This window comes from Cupressus sempervirens, chromosome 2, assembly GCF_028749045.1.
Source record: "Cupressus sempervirens isolate cs-2001-9-10 chromosome 2, ASM2874904v1, whole genome shotgun sequence".
Classification (NCBI taxonomy): domain Eukaryota; kingdom Viridiplantae; phylum Streptophyta; class Pinopsida; order Cupressales; family Cupressaceae; genus Cupressus; species Cupressus sempervirens.
The window spans coordinates 25,359,923-25,380,798 of record NC_143119.1 but is presented as its reverse complement, the minus strand read 5'-3'; the positions used below and the strand labels follow the sequence as shown (position 1 = coordinate 25,380,798).

Here is a 20,876-nt window from a genome sequence, read left to right as displayed (position 1 = left end):
CGCATGCAATCTGTGGGGTCACTTCCTGAGAGTGTACAACAGCGAACACACCAAAGTTGTTATGCAGATGGTGTGGACCTGGTGATCATGAAGATGCTAAGTGTCCGAAGTCGGGAGTAAACTTGATCACTGTCGGGACGGACGAAGAAGAGGTTCTGGCCATCACACGGCAACAAGCGAAAGTGTACCCTGACCCGGCGGCAGAAAAGAAGAGACTGGAGGAAGCACGGGCAGAGATCCAGAGAGCAACGCAGATAGAAACGGCACACCTGAAGGACACGTCGAGTACCTTCGTACGGAACTGCGTAGAACAGAACATTGTACGACAAATATTGCAAGCTGAGATACTTGTCAGGATAAGTGATCTGTTGCTCACTATGCCTCAGCTCTGATCGGCACTCACAAACATCGTTCCCGCTGCTAAACTACCAGGAGAACATGGAAGGGAGCAAGAAAGTGGAGCAAGTATAGCGGACAAAAAGGAGGAGAGTGGCGCAAGTGCAGAAGATCCAATGCTGTTAGCTCTTTCATCCGGACGCTATCCGGCGGTTGTTGAAATGGGCATTCTCGAGACTGTATTGATGGAAATGATTGTGGATGGAGGGTCCGGTGTCAATGTGTTGCCTGAAGACATCTGGAAAAGGTTGGGACAGCCGACATTATGGCCGCCTACATTCCAGTTGCTAACGGTCGATCAAAATGGAATCAATCCATTGGGAGTCCTGACAGCACAACCAGTGACGATTGGAACACCGTTCCTGTTGGACTTTGTCGTGATCCCACTGAAGCGGAGAGGATATGATGCTATTCTGGGCCAGCGGTGGCTAATACAAGCCAAGGCAAAGCACGATTGGAAGAAAAATACTTTATCACTCGAAAGAAAGGCCAGAAGTATGTCATCGATCTACACTCTCAGATGGTTGGAGAAGAAGCTCTATCGTCGGATTCCGAAGGAGAAGAGGATGAGAGGAGGCAGAGTATGGAACCCGATCAAGAGGGAGTCCTACGATTGGAAGGAGATGACGATCTGGATTCAGTAAATGGTCATTACCACTGGCAGATAGAGGATTACGAGCTCTTTCCAAGTTGTAATATGCTAAGGATCGAGAAAGGTAAGAAAGAAGGAAATGAATGTCCGAAGGAACACAGAGAAGCCGAAGGAGGAAATGAATGTCCCAAGGAACACAGAGAAGCCGAATGAGGAAATGAATGTCCGAAGTAACACAGAGAAGCTGACGGAGGAAATGAATGTCTAAAGGAATATGGAGAAGCCAAAGGAGGAAATGAATGTTCGAAGCAACATAGAGAAGCCGAAGAAGGAAACGCGGATATGACTGAAGCTGAAGGACAGAACATACAGTACAAACCCAAAAGAAGGAAAGATTCTACTGTACGACTGCGCAGGAAGAAAGTATTATGTCGAACCACAGATATAGCAAAAAGGTACCAGCAGCAAGGAAGACACACGATACGGTCTGCACAGGCAACAAAGAGGAAGGGTACAATAAAAGTTGTAGCAGTACAGAGTGAAAGTGTTATTGACAGACAGAAGGGGCAGCTGACGGAGTCCATGGTAGCGAGCTTCGGGAACAAACTGGGCGATATGGAGATGACACAGAACAGGCGTAACAGGTTTCAACTCAAACAATGGGAGTCTAACCAGTTGAGAAGACTTGGAGCTGCTGCAGGCATGGAGTGTCTGTGTACCACAGGCACTGAGAGTAGGTGTTGGCCGTGAGGCTGTCTTGGTGGATGCATAGAGAGCTCAGGAGGAGCTGATCATCCAGTTGGAGGCAGTACAGTGACACTTGGTTCAGTGTACTCGGGATTGGAAGGCAGAAAGTGGCACAGGTGGCTATCAGAGTCAGATGTCAGATTAGCTAAGGTGACAGTGTTGAAGACCAGTTAGTCAGTCAATGTATTTTGGTTGTTGATTTGTCTCAGAGATTTTGTAATAGGCGTCAAGAGACGACTTTTCTTTTTGGGGGGGATGATGTCGTTGGTAGAAATTGTGTATTGGCCGACGGGTCCCTTCGGAAAGGAAATTTTGTATCGGCCGACGGGTCCCTTCGGAAAGGAAATTGTGTATTAGCAGACGGGTCCCTTCGGAAAAGTTCTTGTTATGTAGCCGACGAGTAAATAGTTTGTAGCAGACATAATGTATCTAGCCGGTGGATACCTTCAGGAAAGTTCTTCAAAAAGTATTTATAACCCCTTCGGGAAGCATTGTAATCATCATATCATATCATACAAGAATAATGTACTGTTGGGCATATGCGAATAATAATAATAAAAGTTCTGCTGTTCGTGTTCGTGTTTCTTATCTGTGTGCGTTTCCTAATTAATCTATTTGGTAAACAGATTGATCCTGATAAGATCCATGCTATTGTGGATTGGCCTACTCCAGAGAACCTTACACAGTTCAGAGGGTTTCTTGGGTTGTGTGGTTTCTATGGAAGATTTTTCAGTGGGTATTCACGTCATGCAACTCCTATGACAAATTTGCTGAAGAAGGGAGCCTTTGTTTGGACACCTTAGGCACAAGCTTGCTTTGAGAGATTTAAGGAGATCATGACTACATGCCCTGTATTAGCATTGCCCGACTTCTCGAAGCCATTTGAGCTTCAGTGTGATGGATCTGGAGAGGGTATTGGTGTTGTTCTGATGTAGGACAAGCACCCCATTACATTTAAAGAGCAGGAAGCTCCATGGGCTAGAGAGATCATTAAGTATATATGACAACGAGATGTTGGCTATTATGCATGCATTGGCTAAATTCAGGTAGTATTTGATGGGTGGTAAGTTTTGCATTAAAACTGACCACAAGAGTTTGAGACATTTCCTTGGACAAAGAGATTAAATGACAGGCAACAAAAGTGGGTTAGTTAATTGCAAGCTTATGATTTTGACATCTATGTGAAAGGAACTCAGAATGTGGTAGCAGATGCATTGTCACGTAGACCACATCTCAGTGCTATGATTTAGATACCAGAGGAATGGAGGCACTTGATCATTGCTGAGTATGCTAGAGATTCATGGGCATTCGGGATTGTTGATGGGACAGATGTCAATACCAGGTATACACTTGTGGACGATTTGATTATCTACAAGAATAGGATATTCTTAGTCCCAGGATCGAAGGTGAAGCATATTGTTACGAGAGCACTTCATGATTCACCTACAGCTGGACATCCTAGATACTTCAAAATGTATAGGCAGTTACGGGAGCGGTTCACTTGGAAAGGGCTTAAGGCAGATGTGTTGCAATATGTTAGAGAGTGCCCTGTTTTTCAACAGAACAAACAAGAGCACACCTTTCGAGCAGGGCTCCTACAACCACTTCCCATTCCTGATAGGAAGTGGGAGTGTATGTCAATGGATTTCATTACGGGCTTGCCTAAGGCTCAAGGGTGAGATTGCATCTATGTGGTGGTAGACAGGCTGACGAGGTATGCACACTTCTTACCCATCACTACTACTTACATGGCAGTGCAGCTGGCTGAAGAATTTTTCAAGGAGATTTTTAGACCACATGGGATACCCCGGAGCATAGTGAGTGACAGGGACAATAGGTTCTTAAGTCATTTTTGGCAGGAGGTGTTTTGTTTATGTGGCACAGAGCTCACACCTAGCACTAGTTACCACCTGCAGACTGATGGGCAGAAAGAGATAGTAAATAAGTGGGTGGAGGGATATTTGAGGAACTACGTGGTTGGTCAGTAGAAAGCATGGGTTAGATGGAATTACTCATGTGAATATTGCTATAATACTACCTATCACATGTCTATTCAGATGACTCCTTTCAGAGCACTATATGGCTATAATGCATCGAGCTTTGTTGATTTGCTTATGAGTGAAGTTAGAGTTCCTCGTGCTAGGGATTTGCTTTAGGAGAGCAAGGATATTGTTGATGCTCTCAGAGATAATATTGCCAGAGCATAGAATCAGTATAAGCAGTATGCAGATCAGAAGAGGACAGACAGGAGTTTTGAGGTTGGTGACATGGTTTAGCTCATGTTGCAACCTTATCTATAGTCTACTCTCAGGAAGCGGGGGTGAGAGAAGCTTAAGCCTAGATACTATGGCCATTTCACAGTTATCCGACGGATAGGTGAGATGGCTTATGAGCTTGAGCTTCCAACAGACAGCAGGGTGCACAGTGTTTTCCATGTGTCATGACTCAAGAAGGCATTGGATCAGCATGTTGTGCCTTCAACAGTTCTCCCTCCATTGGATGATGAAGGAAAATTGGTTCTTGTTCCCGAATGCATCATTGACTGCAGACAGAGAGAACTCCGTAGGAGGACTATCAAAGAGTACTTGGTGAAGTGGAGAGATTTATCCGAGGATGATGCCACATGGGAGGGAGAAGATGTTTTGCAGCATCCAGCTTTGAGATTTCTTGAAGGCAAGCAATTTTAGGAGGGGCGGATTGTCATGTCCCCTTTTTAGTGACATGCTATTTTTCAGTGAATTTGCCTATCATAGACTCTCGTAGGCAGATGATTTTTGGTGAGAGAGTCATTCTGAAGATTATTTGGGGATTGGATGGTCTTATTTGCTCTTGGAGAGATGGGGTTTATTATATTTTTATTTTATGTGTTATGCGAGGCCAAAATATTATAATTTTGAGTTGAGTTGCACTTTTTATTTTAAAAGTTATTTTTTATATAAAAGTGCATGACGAAGGGATCTCATAAGAATATTTTATGGATACTTTTAGAAGTTGTTAGTGGCTTCTTAGAAAAGTGCATAAATAGAGTGCTTGGCCTCTCATTTGGACATCCCGAGACTTGAGTTTACACTACTTTTTCTCTTTGAGCATTTGTGGCGCCATCTTGGTCCGCAGATTGTCATTTGATCAGGATTTGCATAACTGAGGAGGTGAAATATCCTTTGAAGGGTTGCACTTTGGAAGTGGTATTCAGCTACTTCAAGTTGGGCTTATTTGGTATTTAGACATTTTCAGCAAGGTTCGATTTTCAGCCTGGACATAAATTTTTGCTCATATCTCATTGTTGGCTGGGAGTTTGATTTTTATTTTTTGGGAGAATTTTCCTTGGAACCTGGCAATTTTTCCTATACCATTTTCGGCACCTTTCAGCCTAGTATTTATTTTTGCCAGGTACCATACTAGTCCGTACATGTACGGCTGTACCTGCAGGCCATACGATCAGCAAGTTTGAGGGCAGATTGGAGTTGTATTTTCATCATTTCGTTTTCAGCATTCAGTTTTCAGCATTTCCTCAATCCAGGTTCTTTCATTTCAGTTTGTAGTTGCAAGAAAATCTCAGTTGCATTCAGCCAGTAAGGGTTTGTTTGTAATGTGCCATGTTGTATTGCTTTGAGTTGAAAATCGCATATCGTATATAAAAGCATTTGGTTATCATTGAATGAATATATTGGCACTATTTTACATCAGCTATTTGAGTAGATTTGTTGAACAACAATTTCTTTTATTCAGCATTTTACTTTCAGCAGTGTATTTAGTTTGCATGACAAGTGTTTGACGAAATTTCACAGTTCAGTATTAGTGGCCTATTGGCAAGGGCCATTACACATAACATGGGAAAAATGGCCACAAGGAATTAAAAATAAATATTTGTTAGAGATTTAATTAGTCCAAGTTGTCAATGACAATTATACATATAGATTTCTTTGTTGTCACAATATGAAATACAAATTTGTGAGTTCAGTTTTCTATATCAGCAAGACTTGTCATCATAGAAAACCATTATCTATTGCTAACTTTGTACATTGAATTGTGTTTGAATGAAATCATTAGTGAATTTTATGGATATAAGTGGTTACAAATAGCATTTTTGTTGTGATTAGCAGATTAAAACATTCAGACTAAGTGTACATAATACATATATGTCAAGAATCTTCTTTGATTAAGTTGCCATGGCTACAGGGATCTATACCATCAAAGTCATTTAGGAATTGAAGTTAGTCTTCATTGTACTCCTTGGATTTTGTACCTTGGTGAATTGTGTGACACATCATTGTCCTCGCTGATTGGGCAACAAACCATCTAGTATTCAATCGAAATTTGGTAAAGTCATGTGCCAGTTTTAAGTAGGATCTTAATAATAATTAATAATTATAAGAAATATCACAACTATAAAAATCAAGTAATATTAAAAAGTCAATATTAAAATATTAATAATATTGTTAAATATATAATTATAATAAAATATAGAACAATTAATGTAAAGTATATTAAACTTGTTCAATAATAGATATCATAGTAATATAGCTATATAAGACCATTACATTATATGAGTCTAATAATAAATGAATAATAAATATAATAGCTAAATGAATAATAATAAATAGTATTCAAATATATCAATAACTTACATAGATAATATAATCAATAATAGAGTATTAAATCCTATAATAATTAATTAAATGAATAGTAATATGTTATTGACAATATAAATATATGGATATATATTAACTAAATATAATAGCATCTAATGTAATTGATAATAATAATTATATAATGACAATAATATATATTCAATATGAAATGAAGAGGTGTCTATGAACATGAACATCTTTTAGGACATAACTTATTTGGTGATATAAATGAAATGTCACTCTCACCAAGAGAGGGGATAGAAATGTTTATCAGATATTTTATTCTTTGAAAATGGATCATCACATTTGGTATTAGAGCCAAAATCTTGCCATCCTATGAGTATAAATTTATGCAAACTTACCAAAGAAAACATCTAAGAAGTTGGGAAACTTATCAGTCCAATCAGACGGTGAAGGATGTATGTCTAGAAGGAAGATTTTTTATATTATAGTGGGCTTTTTCTGTACAGTCAGTGGACTCCTTGCTACAGATGACAAGGAAGGAAGAACTCAGATGAAAATTTATTTAAGAAGCAAGCCTTCTCAAGGCATGATCTACAAATAGGGTTATCAGACGATGCAGGTTCAAAGTGGAAGATATTCAATAAATGAGGCATATACTTGGGCATTGTATAGAGCAGACCACAAGTTAAGAGAAGGATGTAAATGGAAAACAAATCCACGATATGGACTAGAGGGAACATAATTAGTACTTTGTACTTGCAAAGATTAAAATAGGGATATTTTCAGGCATATATTACTCAGATGAGGACTGAATTTATTTAGTCCTGGTGATTATAGTATTTGCTTTGCGACTTCTATCCATATTGGTCATCCACCAAACCCGTCCAGTGAAATGATTGTTGAATGAAAAGATATCAAAGGCTGCCAGTAATCTACTTTATCTGAAAAGTCGGTTTTACTATGGAGTGCTCAGCAGTGGAGCAGAACCCTTTGAAGAGTTTTGATCGAGCAAACAAGGATTAGATGAGTCAAAGTTCATTGATGAGTCAGGCAAACAAGGATTAGATGCATCAAGGGCACTATACCCTGTAACCTGTCATGTCCCCTTCTCAATCTTAGTTCCGGGTGACAGAAATAATCTATCTCCACATCCGGATAGATTAATATCGATTTTAGGCAGGATGCTCTCCAGTCACAAAGGGGGAACTTAATTTAATTTATTCCAGGACTTTATTAAAGGTGCAGAGTTAAGTTACTTTAATGTTTAAAGTCATTTATTTTATAAATAACTTTAAATGACTACAGGATGAAAGTAACTTTTAATCCCACATTCTTTGCATGTGGTACTTTTCCCTCATTCCGAGGCTATTTATGCACGAGAGTTAATTGGGATTACACACAAGAAAATTTATGAACTAAATATCCTGCATCCTGGTTGCTTTAATGTGACTGGACTGAGACATTGAGGATGAAAACCCTTAGGTCTGGAAAATCATAAGGAGCTGGACAAAACCCCAAGCTTCCTTTAAATTTTAGTACAAGACTTTGGGCAAAAATCGGCAATGAGAAGGTTGAGTGAATCGAAGATGGAAATAGGTACGTAGGAATGGTTAACCTGGGCAGTCTGGTTATCTTTTGGGTTGTAATCATCATACAGTAAATACCACTACCTGTTTAGCATCAGTTAGCATCAAAAGAATTTAAGGGAAATGGTAGGAACAGAAAATAAAAAAAGCTCACGTAAATCCCTGGGTAGCAGTCTACACTTTAAGCACAGTCAGGATTAAGCTCAGTTAAGTTGTTTTTTGGTGAGGAAGACTTCTACGTAGAAGTATCACACTGAAGGAGGTTGGGTTCTAGTTCCCGAGTCATCTTTCTTCATGCAGTCGGGTTTATGGTTAGACGTGTGAACTGAGATTGTCTCCCGGACAAAGCAGAAGCAGGGAACGTTACCAACACAAGTGTTGCCACGGTAACAGTTCAGAATACTATAGCGGGAGTGCAGCCTGGCCAGTTGGGTTCGTATCAGCAAGTGAATGGTCCTCTTCAGCAGACTGGCATAACCCAGGTACCTCTTACATTATACACCACAGTCGGCAAACAGTTTTAACCGTGTTAGGAGGGTTACCCGCAGATAGGATCTACAACGTTGGTGTTGGGAATGTGAAAAGGGCGGCTCAGGAAAGCACATGGCTTGGTCCTATTTAATGCCAGTTGAGAGTGTTCATGGAAGTTCGGGTGATAGTGCAGGGTCATTAGACATATTGTAGAGACCAAGAAAAAGCTACAGACATTGGATAATAGGCCAGGCGTACTCTTCATAAAACTTGGTATGTTAATATGTGCCATCATACTGTGAGTATCATGTATTCGGAGAACTAGGGGAAATGATTCTTTGTTTAATTTCGTTTAAGTTTTACCCTTCGCACTTAATGAATGTCTTCTTGGGTATATTAGACCGAGCTACCCAAATCTGGGAAATAGTTTTGTCTCAGTTATAAGAATTTCATGCAATAGGAACATCCACAGTGACTATAAAATTTTTGGACTGGTTTAACAAACAACTGTTTGATGAAATGTTTATCTCTGTTACCCCATAACTGAATTGGGTTTTTTTTAAGATACATTGGATGGTATTGCAAGATTAGGAAGTTATTGCAGGAACATGAGAACTGTTTGATATATTTACCTCATAAAATTTATACAGCATTTGCTAGATCTCAGGGTCAGATCGTATAGAGTTTGTTCGTACTTCTGTAGGTAATAGCTCAGTATATTACATAACCATACAGCTAGAAGTGGAGGAGCAACTTTGAAAAGAAGATGAAATAAAAATACTATGACCGGTGAACAAGAAAATAAGAATAAGCACATACAATCCTAAGTGACTGTATTACTCAGGCAGACATATATTAATTATTATAACAAAGGATCAGTGACATACACATGCATGATGATTTATATACAGAGAAGTACAGAGTCAAGGCATGATCTACAAATAGGGTTATCAGATGATGCAGATTCAAAGTGGAAGATATTCAATAAATGAGGAGTACGCTTGGGCATTGTATGCAGCAGACTGCAAGTTAAGAGAAGGATGTACATGGAAAACAAATCCACAATATGGACTAGAGGGGACATAATTAGTACTTTGTACTTGCAAAGATTAAAATAGTGATATTTTCAGGCATATATTACTCAGACGAGGATTGAATTTATTTAATCCGGTGATCATAGTATTTGCATTACGGCTTCTATCCATATTGGTCATCCACCGAACCCATTCAGTGAAATGATTGTTGAATGCAAAGATATCAAAGGCTGCCAGTAATCTACTTTATCTGAAAAGTCACTCTTACTATGGAGTACTCAGCAGTGGCGCAGAACCCTCCCAAGAGTTTCGATCAAGCAAACAAGGATTAGATGAGTCAGGCAAACAAGGATTAGATGCATCAAGGGTACTGTACTCTGTAACCATACAGCCAGAAGTGGAGGAGCTACATTGAAAAAGAGATGAAATAAAAATAATAATAAATAAAAATACTATGACCGGCGAACAAGAATATAAGAATAAGCACATAAAATCCTAAGGGATTGTGTTCCTTAGATAGACATATATTAATTATTATAACAAAGGATCAATGATAGATACACATGCATGATGATTTATATACAAAAAAGTATGGAAATATAATTGGAAAGATTCAACATATTGTGTATTACACATAATATGTATACTTACACAATAATAATACTAGGGAAAAAAGAAGAACAATTGTATACAGTGTAACGAGACTCGGACTCAGCTCGGACTTGGCAAGGGTAACTTGACTAGTGACCTGGCTCTGACTCGTGACTTGGCTCGGTAGTGACTCGACAAAGTGAAAAAAATCGAAATTTTGAGATTTTTTAGGATTTAAAGAAACATTCCATGCACCCATTATTGAATAATGCGTAAAGACACAATAACATCATTAAATAGAAGATAATTTGATCATAATGCACATGCCACATACTTAAAGTTAAAAACTTAAAAGTCAAACATCGATTACATATGTACAATACTACAAAGTTACAAACCTACAAAGGTAAATTGCTAAAAGTAAATACTATATTACTAGTAATTAAAGTCAAACTAAGATAAATCCATGCAAACCATCAAAATGTATATGTATGAACATTTATGCATTATGAAATCCAACACATCAAGATTCAATAGTCATCATCAAATTCAAATGTTCCAAATGCTGATCATATATTAAGTTATTGTTAAACTGTTGAACAAAAAGTTAAAACAAGACTATAAGTCTACAGCTATGACTCCTAGTTGGAGTCATCATCATCCTCATCCTCAGGCTCATCCTCATTGTCATCCTCATCATCATCGTCATCCTCATCCATCATCATCCTCATCCTCAGGCTCATCCTCATTGTCATCCTCATCATCATCGTCATCCTCATCCTCATCCCCAACCTCAGCCTCAACCTCAGGCTCAGGCTCAGTATAATCTACAAAATGCCTCTTAGTAAGGCATCTAAGGTAGGTCCTGGATGTCTCAGTAGCCATAGCATCAGCTCGTGAGGTGCCTCTAGGATCAACTGTACTCTCTGCCTCTGGCTCTGCCAATGTCTGTGAGGTGCCACTAGGAACAATTGGAGCTCTTTGGTCCTCTGCTGCCATAGCCACAGCCTTAGCCTGGCCCTCTCTATCTGCCTGGTCAAGCCACTGTAGGTCCTCATCATCAAAGACAGGATCAATAGCCTCAGTGATCCAATCAGACTCTAGATCAACCTCCTCTAGATTAATCGGAGAGGTGTCACTATCCAAAATCTCCTTGATCCTAATGCATAGGTTGTAGTGCACAAAGACTAGACTATTCATTTTCTGCACAGACAGCCTGTTACGCCTCTTCGAGTGGATGTGCTCGAACATGCTCCAGTTGCACTCATATCCAGAAGCGCTACTTGGTTGGCTCAAAATGCGGATGGCGATTTGTTGAAGGCCCAAACATTTGCCACCATCTATTTGAATTTTGAAAAAAGGAAAACAAAAAAGTATTAGTCTCATTTCAAAATTTGAACTTTAAGTTTAAAGCTAGAAATTTAGAAACTAGATTGTATAAGGCTTAGGCTGCAATCTTTACCTGGCTGCAATTTTGTACGACCTTCTTTGCAATTTGACGTGAAAAAATGGGCCCTGATGCATTATTATAGGCATCCATCTCAAACAATATATCTGTGGGATTAGGGGACATCTTCGATACCACTGTGTATAGGCCACTAAGAACCTCCTCATCTGCCTTGAAATCATCAAGGAAATGGTATGCTGGATTGAGGTAATAGGCTGCTGCACAGATGGGCTTATGAAGCTGATTTTGCCATCTCCTATCAATTATGTCCCAAATAGGGCCATAGTTTTCCTCAACTCCTACATATTTGGCCTTAATAGTCTCCTTGACCCTATCCATGCCCTCATAAATGTAGCCCATAGAGGGCTTCTCGCCATCAGCAACTCGTAGGAGGGCTACAAGGGGCTCGGTGATTTACAAAACAATTAAACAATTTTTTTTTTTGTGAATGATGAAACTTTGCGAAGTTGCACAATGAAAATAAAACAAAAATATGTATGAGACAAATTAATTTATAAAATTTTAAGACTTAAGCTTTTAAAATTTAAAATTTGAAATTTAAATTACCTCCACAATCTTCGAACATGGCTCCCAAAAATCATCGTCATCATAAATGCATTTTGTTGCATCTATCTCTGCAGGGCTGCTCGCAAAGGAGGAGGAACTCCATTCTGGACCAACAAAGATGCACTTCAACTCTAACCTTGAACTCAGCAAGGATTTTAGTGTGATAAAGTTAGAGGCAAATCTTGTGATACCAGGACGAGCCAACTCCTTTCCCTTCGTGTATTTCCTCATAGTGCTGAGGACCAAGGCATGATTATAGATGAACTTACAAAGATTTTTGGCCTTGGTAACACATGATTTCACCCATACAAGCTTGCCAATATCCTCTAACATGAGGTCGATGCAATGGGCCGCACATGGAGTCCAAAAGATTTTTGGGTGTCTCTTCATCAATAGTTTTCCTGCAGCAATTTTAAATTAGTTAGTAAACAATGAAAATTTTTGATGTATTAAAAAACTTTTAATTTTCAAAATTTAATGAAAAACTAAAACAATTTTTTTAGAAGTAGAACTTAGAAAGTTAGAAGTTAAAATTTTACCGGCAACAACATAATTAGCTGCATTATCTGTCACCACTTGGACAAAATTGTCTTCCCCCACCTCCCTTATGACCTCCTCAATAGTCTCACATAAGAATTTTGCATTTTTCATGCATGAGGAAGCATCTATGGACCTCAAAAACATGGTGGATCCTAAAAGTGAAAATTAAACAAAATAATTATCATTCAAGAATCAATACTCAATAAAACAAAATTTTCGTTATTCAATAATAGTATACATTAAATTTTAGACTTCAAGAAGTAGAGCATGATGAATTACCTCCGCTAGAAACAAGAAAATTTAGGAGGGTTCTAGACCTCCTATCTGTCCATCCATCTATCATGATGGTAGACCCCTTTTGGCTCCAAATCTTTTTGTGGTCCTCCAACTCAAGTTTCATCTCCTCAACTATATCTAGCAAGAAGGGGCCACTCAACTCATCTTTAGTGGGGGCTTTGAACCCCGCACCACAGATGGAAACTGCATCAATCATCCCTTGCCAATAAGGAGTTCTATTACATTTATAAAAACATTTTGATTAGCATATTTCAAATTTTCAAACATCAAGTTAAAAGTATAAAATTGAATATAAATTTTAAAACTTAAAACGTAAAACAATCAAATATAAATGAAGTTGAAAACTTGAAGTACCTAGCTGCTATAAATGAAATGTCGCAGAAAAACCAAAACTTGCAAATTGCTCTTACTCCAGCTTCATGTATCTCCCTATTCCAGCCCATGCTCTCAAGTGAGGGTTGTGCACCAGGAGTGGTACATAGTACAAAAAATTTGTCCAACTTACTAGATTTTCTGACTCTAGGACGAAGAAGAGCAGCACTACTAGAAGGGGCAGCAGTAGTAGCATCACTAGAAGTGCAAGGAATAGATGTAGAAGAAGCACGAGCAACAGAAGCACTAGGACGATAGGGGGGATGGGAAGAACCTTCTCCAACATAGCCTACTGACTCAGAAACATTTGCAGATGAGTGTGGAAGGGAACTAGAAACAATCAAAGCTAACTCCTTTAATTGTTTTTTTTTAAATTCTTTTTCTTGTTCATATTTTTCCAAGGCTACATAACAAAAAAGTTGAGCCTCAACAGTTGCAGCTCCACAAGGCTCAATATCATGATCACGTAAGCCAACAATATGGTATTTTAATCTATTTATCCCCCCATTATTAATGGTTTTGCAAAATAGGCATTTTGTTTGAGTTCTCTTTCTACCCGGAAATTCTATGGTGAACTTCCAACACTCATCTTTTTTGTTGCCTTTAGAGAGCTTGGGTTTTTTTACCTCGTGAAGCCATTATGATTTAATTAAGGAAAGAGGTAAAGGTTGCTGCAATAAGACATTTTAGACCAAATATTACCATTTCAGTGTTGCATTTTATGAAGATCTAAAGTTATAAAAAATCTCATAAACAAACAAAAAAAATTCATGCAAAAAACCCATAAGCATAGACAAAAAAATCATCAAAATCTAAACAATCAAGTCTTACCTCTTTCAAATGCTTTGGGAAGTGTTGAGAAGAGCTCCTATAAACTTCTTGATGATCTAAATGCAAGCTCGAATGTGACAAATGCAAGCTTTTCTCCTCCTCGTTTTAGCTGGTTGCAAAACAAGAAAACTCTGTTTCTCTTCTACCTCTCTCTCTCTCTTTCTTCTTTTCACTATAGACTGTTATGGGAGCCGTTTTAGGGTTATATGAGTGAGAAATGTAAAAAAAAACATTAAAAAAAGTTGAAAAAAATTATATTTTAATGGTCGAATTTTTGCCTGCTTCGGCCAGGTCGGGCGAGTCACTCGCTGCTCGCGGGTCACGAGTCATTGTGACTCGGCGAGGTCAGCGCAGCTCGCTGACTCGCACGACTCACGTGACTCTCCGTGAGTCACGTTACCCTGCTCGTATCCATCTTATGATAGACAATAGATCACTAAAAAAAGAAACCAATTCTATCTCAAATAATAAACTAGTCAAATTCATATAGATATTCATCAATGAGAAGCAAACACAAACTCAACAACCAAATATGAAAAGTTTGACATTCAACCTCAATTATAACTAGGGCATCCAACTTATCATTGAATAGTCTAAATACACAGAAATTGAGCTATTGAAAGGAAGTCTTAAAATATCCAAGCTAGTGGATGATTTGATAGTGTTCACATTAACAACATCGATCAATGAAGTGTGAATTTGTTGTTGAGATCATCGAATGATGTGTAAGATCTACGAATATGTAAATTAAGGAACTTGTCAAATATGAGGAAGAGCAATCCTTCTTGGATTGAAAATTATTGGATAAATTAAGTGTATTCTCATCTAAAGGCATTATAAAATTTAATGGTAGTCATTGAAATGGTCTTTATAAAAGAACTTAGAACTGAACACAGAAAAAAGGAAAAAGGGAAGGGATCAAATTAAAGGAAGAGCTCAAGTAACTCAAGCACAAAGAAGAAAAAAATTAGAGAAAAAAATGGAAAGCAAAGTTATTTATATTCTTAAACAACATTATATGCATGTATTTAGGATTGTACATTGATTTATATTCTAGTTGAATATCCTATGAGAAGGAGAAGATATAACGAAGTAATTGTCAGGTAGTTTTACTCATCAAACGACCAAATCATCCGCAATCAGTATAGTACACTTTGTTTGATCCTTAAAATAAAATAAATGGAAGGATAGAAAAAATTATAGCTAAGTATTTCCTATGCATCCCATGGACATAAAAAAAAAAAAAAAAAGTGTCCCAAGATAGGGTAGGGGTCAGCGATCCGTAATCTTTTGCGACGCAAACTTGGACTAGTGATCCATAATACCATAACATGCACTCCATAAATTGAATAGTAATAAGATTGGGTGTGCTGGAAGAATAGCTACTTCATATTCCCTAGTATTTGATTTCTATGACATATTTCTATTTAGCCAAGAAGAGATAGTTGTCATGTTACCAAGGAGGGGCTTAACTAAAAGACACACCTTTTCTCATTAAACATTTATGTTAGCTGAGGTTGAACATTCAACCACCAAGTGTAAGGGTCTACCTAAGTCTTATGGTGAATAGGGAGTTTGTGAAAGGGAGAGTAATCCAGTCACAGTGAGGAGAAGATTCCCAAAATGGGCTTTGTTCATGAGGAAGCCTCTTGGAGATTGTTTATACCTGAGCACATAAATTCTACCATTCACTATAGGATCGAGACAATGTAAGTGGACAATATGTACATTATTGTTTCCAAGTATCTATTTACCTCAAAGTCTTATAGTGAATAAGGATCTTGTGAAGGGAGAGGGGAGTAATTCGGTCATGTTGAGGTAGAGATTCCCAAATCGGGCTTTGTTCATGAGGGAGCCTCAAATAGATTGTTTCCATGCCCATGCACAATATTCCAACCACTCATTGTAAGAACATGCCTATGTAGATAAATAAGCATATCAAAGAGATAAATAGTACACTTTGAAGTTTATACATCATATTTCATGTCTTCATGTGTATACTTTGTGTCTTCTTGCATCAATGTGTATACTTCGTGTCTTCATGCATTTGTGTGTCTACGTTGTATTTGCATTGTGTCCTCATGCATTATGACTCCTACTTATGTATGTTTTTTGTCTTCATTTATAAGCTTTCAATAAGCTATCATGTATTAACACATGTACTTTTCCAAGTGTTTAATAGATACACATGAAAGAGAATCAGGCTGAGCTATGAATCAATCAGGATCATATCAATTGCCTGAGGACAAGCAAATTTGAGAGGGGCGAACTTGTCATGTGCCAATTTTAAGTAGGATCTTAATAATAATTAATAATTATAAGAAATATCAAAACTATAAAATTCAAGTAATATTAAAAAGTCAATAATAAAATATTATTAATATTATTAAATATATAATTATAATCAAATATAGACAATTAATGTAAAGTATATTAAACTTGTTCAATAATAGATATCATAATAATATAGCTATATAAGACCATTTCATTAAATGAGTCTAATAATAAATGAATAATAAATATAATAACTAAATGAATAATAATAAATAGTATTCAAATATATTAATAAATTACATATATAATATAATCAATAATATAGTATTTATCCTATAATAATTAATTAAATGAATAATAATATGTTATTGACAATATAAATATATGGATATATATAAACTAAATATAATAGCATCTAATGTAATTGATAAATAATTATATAATAACAATAATATATATTCAATATGAAATGAAGAGATCTATATGAATATGAATGTCTTTTAGGGCATAACTTATTAGGTGATATAAATGAAATATTACTCTCATCAAGAGAGGGGATAAAAATTTTTATTAGATATTTGGTTCTTTGAAAATGGATCATCACAGGTAATGGAAAAATTCTAATTATCATGTACAAGTGAAAATTACTTCAATTAAGTTGAAATATGTGACTCACATTCTCTTTAAATTTATATGTGTTCAGTAGGCTGTATATGGGTCGAGGTTGATAAGAAATTCGCAATTAGTGCAGTACCCTTTTGTTCGATTTGCAAGAGAAGTTGGGTTATGTGATTTTTAAAATTGTCTGCTATACAATCTTCTAGATTATAAATTAGTTTTGTAAAGCTTGAATATTCTGGATTTAAAGAGCATATACATTTTATGTAATTATCTATATTGGGTTATTGGTGTATTTAAATTGGTCAATTATGTATTTAATTCTTGATAAAAGAACATATTGTTCAAATCTTTTCCTTTTAGGTTAAATGTGGCATGAGAGGAAGCCTTGAGCCAGCTTGTAATGCTGTCCGCATGATTGACTATTATATTCTCGGTGTGAAGCATTTATATCAAAATCCTATGTACAAACGAACAAAGGTAACATAATTTATGTCATTTTTTATTTGTTGGTATTTAATGGTATGATCATTATCATAATTTTTTTGCACAATGTAGGAATGCAGTGTTAAATCTCCTGATTATGGTCCATCTCCAGAAAATGCACCTGTTTGGTGTCAAGCTCCTTTTGACCCAGAGGGGCTATTAAGGTTTGACTTAGTTGCTTATATTATTATTAATAGCACAAATTATCACAAATGTTTGTAGTTATGATATGAAATTTATGTTCATGTTTATAAGTTTAATGACAAAGGTTTGTTGTAGGATCTCAGTATCGTGTCTCTAGCATGATTCTTGGAAAAGTTTATTGACAAACTTCATCATGTGGATTAAATATGAGGTTTAATGATCTTGAGTTCTTTATGTATTTAATTATGTTCAAGTCATAGTTCTCATTTATGAGACACCCCATGCTTTGTTACTATTAGCATTTTAGTCATTATTAACTTATGTCAATAAGATGTTGGTACCTATATGGTTAGGTATTAGAATTTTAGTCATTATTATGTCGATAAGATGTTGATAGCTGTATGGTTAGGTAGTCGAGTCTCATGCAAATAATGGATTGCCTTTATTATTTGAAGTTAGATGGTGATGACATGGTTTATGGTGTTATTTCTGTTCATTATTGCTGTGCACTTTTTTGAGTTATATTATTTTGTCTTGTGACAAGTTGTACATCTAATGAAGGTTTCTTACTGTTAAGTTTTTGCCGAGAAATAAAGATAAACAACATAAAAGAAGTAAATAAAATGCACAAGAAGAGACAATATTTATCTTCGGAAAACCCTTCCACTTGAAGGGAAAAACCCAATCACACCAGAAAAATATCTCTTTATTGATGATAAAATATTCATGTACAAGGCTTTTTCTTGATTGCCTTACAATACACAAAGCAATCACATAAATAGATTGAATTTAGACTCTTCGTTACACACAAAGGTCTATTCAAATTCCAAATACAAGATGTCATGAGCCCAAATTTAAGGATATATGAATAACATATTATACAATGATAATAATTAAAAATAATAATAAATATTATAATTACAAATCAATGAAGATTATAATACATTTAAATATTATCACATTTGAATATATATAATATTAATTAACTAAAAAACTAATCAATATAATATTATAAATATTAAGGATACAAGAACTAATATAAATGATAATACAATATGATATTATATATGTTATAATAACATATAATATTATATAACATATTTAAATATATATAATAACCATAATATTCAAAACATATAAATAATAATAACAACATATGATATAATATTTATATTTTAACATAACTATAAATTAATTAGCACCTAAGGACACGACTATTGACCTCTCCTGACACATATAAGTTATAGACATGGAAGGCACGACAGGGGCATGGATAGAAGAAGAGGATAAATTTACACACGGAATCATCGAAGGCAGATTTGATTCCTTATCGCAGATCGGCATGGACTCTCATGAAAGCACAAAGGACATACATCGGAAAACATAGAGCAAAGGAGGCATCAAAACACATTCAAAAAGAGAATAGGAGGATATACACCATGGAATAAATCATTCGCAATTACAAAGACGTGAATCATCACCGAATCGGGATATCCACCAAGTCACGAGTAGTAAGGAGCCACATTGGAGGAATAGAAGGAGATGTATCGGCTGTGATAGCACCGAATCCCATTCACAAAATACCAAGCATGGAACGACATTAAAGTAAAGGTGGAAGAGAAGGACCAACGCAAATACATGCAAAAGGATCTTTGTTTGGGTTCCACACTAGTATAGCCAAGTACAGACCATCAGAGGGCATATAAGCCACAAAAGCTTAAAGAAAGGAGGGTATCAAATTCCATTAAAGCAAAGAGCAAATACATACAGCAGAAAATAGCAAGCGTGGAGTGTACAAACCAGCAAGTAGATCGGGTTCCACGTCAAGAAAATGGGGTGGTGCGGTGGCCCATTATATATATAGTGTGAGTGGAAAAATCGATTTTTATAATACATAGTATTACGTTTGCTTACCTCCAATGCATACGGCTTGAGATAAGGAGCTGGGTTGTATTAACATGGAGCCGAAGAGTAATAAGGGGGTGTGTGAGTAAACGAAAATCATTTGGAGAAAATATTGCAAAGAATATAAATAAAAGAAAAGTCGCACAAAAATGAATGACCCCCAAAAGGGGATATTACAAATGGTATCAGAGCTGGAATCCTGCCAGCCTGTGAATCATTGGATTGAAGAGGCAAATTATTATTGCTAACATAATATAGGAGAATTCAATTTTAGCCTTCCATCACTGAATGCATTCACCAAGAACTATTCCCGGTAATCCAAACTTCATCAAATATGACATAGTCACTGTTTTTCTTGGTAAGACTGGAGGTCATAGTGACGGTGCTGGTGTATTTGGGAGAAGCAACAGTAGCCTCAGCAGTAGCCTCGTTGTGCTCGGCAAATGGTAAGGTTTTTTCACAAATTTCTGCCACTGCTGCGATATACAGAAACGATCGAGTCTAGTATATTCTTATTAACTCAAAATTTATTGCTGAATGGGAGTTTACATAATATTCAATAGATATCTTCTTGAACATAATGAGATGCCCATTCATTATTGCCAATCTAAATACTCACAAGCTGAGCCAACGAAACCCATAACATTTTTCTTGCAACACCTGATCACAAAAGTTCAATTAGAGCTTTTTCAATCCAACTAATTATAATAGGTTGTACGGTGCCCATTGTCATAAGAACATAGAACAACTCGAAAGGGAGCAAGGTGTGTAGAAACAACCTCCTATACCTATCTACTCGGAAAAGATAGTGCAAATTTTCAAAACTCTTTGAATATTTACTAGAAAGAGAATCCGTTTTTAGGAGAAGTAATAAAGTGAGTGATTGCTTCAAAGTGCAACCTTGTAAGCAAATGCTCCTAAAGAAACAAACAAAGAGTAACAAGCTCTGACCAAAATATGAATTTTGTGAAAATACCAGAACTTTTAAAAGCAAACAAATCATAAAATAGTTACGACACTTCTTATGGTATAATATAACTAAAGGAAGTCGAATACATCTACATCAGTAGTTACAATCAGTTCTATATATCCAAGTTCCCAAACAGTGAAGGAGTCCAACCAGCAATTTAAACATTCCAATCAGCAATAATAATAAACTTGGACAAGTACACCATCAATTGCAGAAATCATTCCCAGTCAGCGTTCAATCCTTCTTGAGGGTATAGAAGAATGAAAAAAGAAGGAAAAGATTTATGTGAAACCCTAAAATTAAGAAGATGAGATATGATCAAGGGAGCATCAATAACATTTAGTCAATGAACAGAGAGGGAAGCCAATGGAGCTTCGAGGAAGTTCAACCATAGTTAAAATGTGAAATTGTAA

The 20,876-nt window shown here is 36.5% G+C and overlaps 1 protein-coding gene across 4 annotated transcripts in view; it reads left to right on the top strand.

Annotated features, from left to right (window-relative positions):
* The window catches only part of LOC149570898 (uncharacterized), a 387,041-nt gene that overhangs the window by 148,430 nt on the left and 217,735 nt on the right, over positions 1-20,876 (top strand). For all 4 annotated transcript variants that reach the window (XM_089812456.1, XM_089812457.1, XM_089812454.1 and 1 more), the window contains exons 7-8: positions 17,322-17,438; positions 17,517-17,608. In XM_089812456.1, the coding sequence (XP_089668582.1) occupies positions 17,322-17,438; positions 17,517-17,608 (209 nt within the window). The remainder of the gene's footprint in view (positions 1-17,321; positions 17,439-17,516; positions 17,609-20,876) is intronic.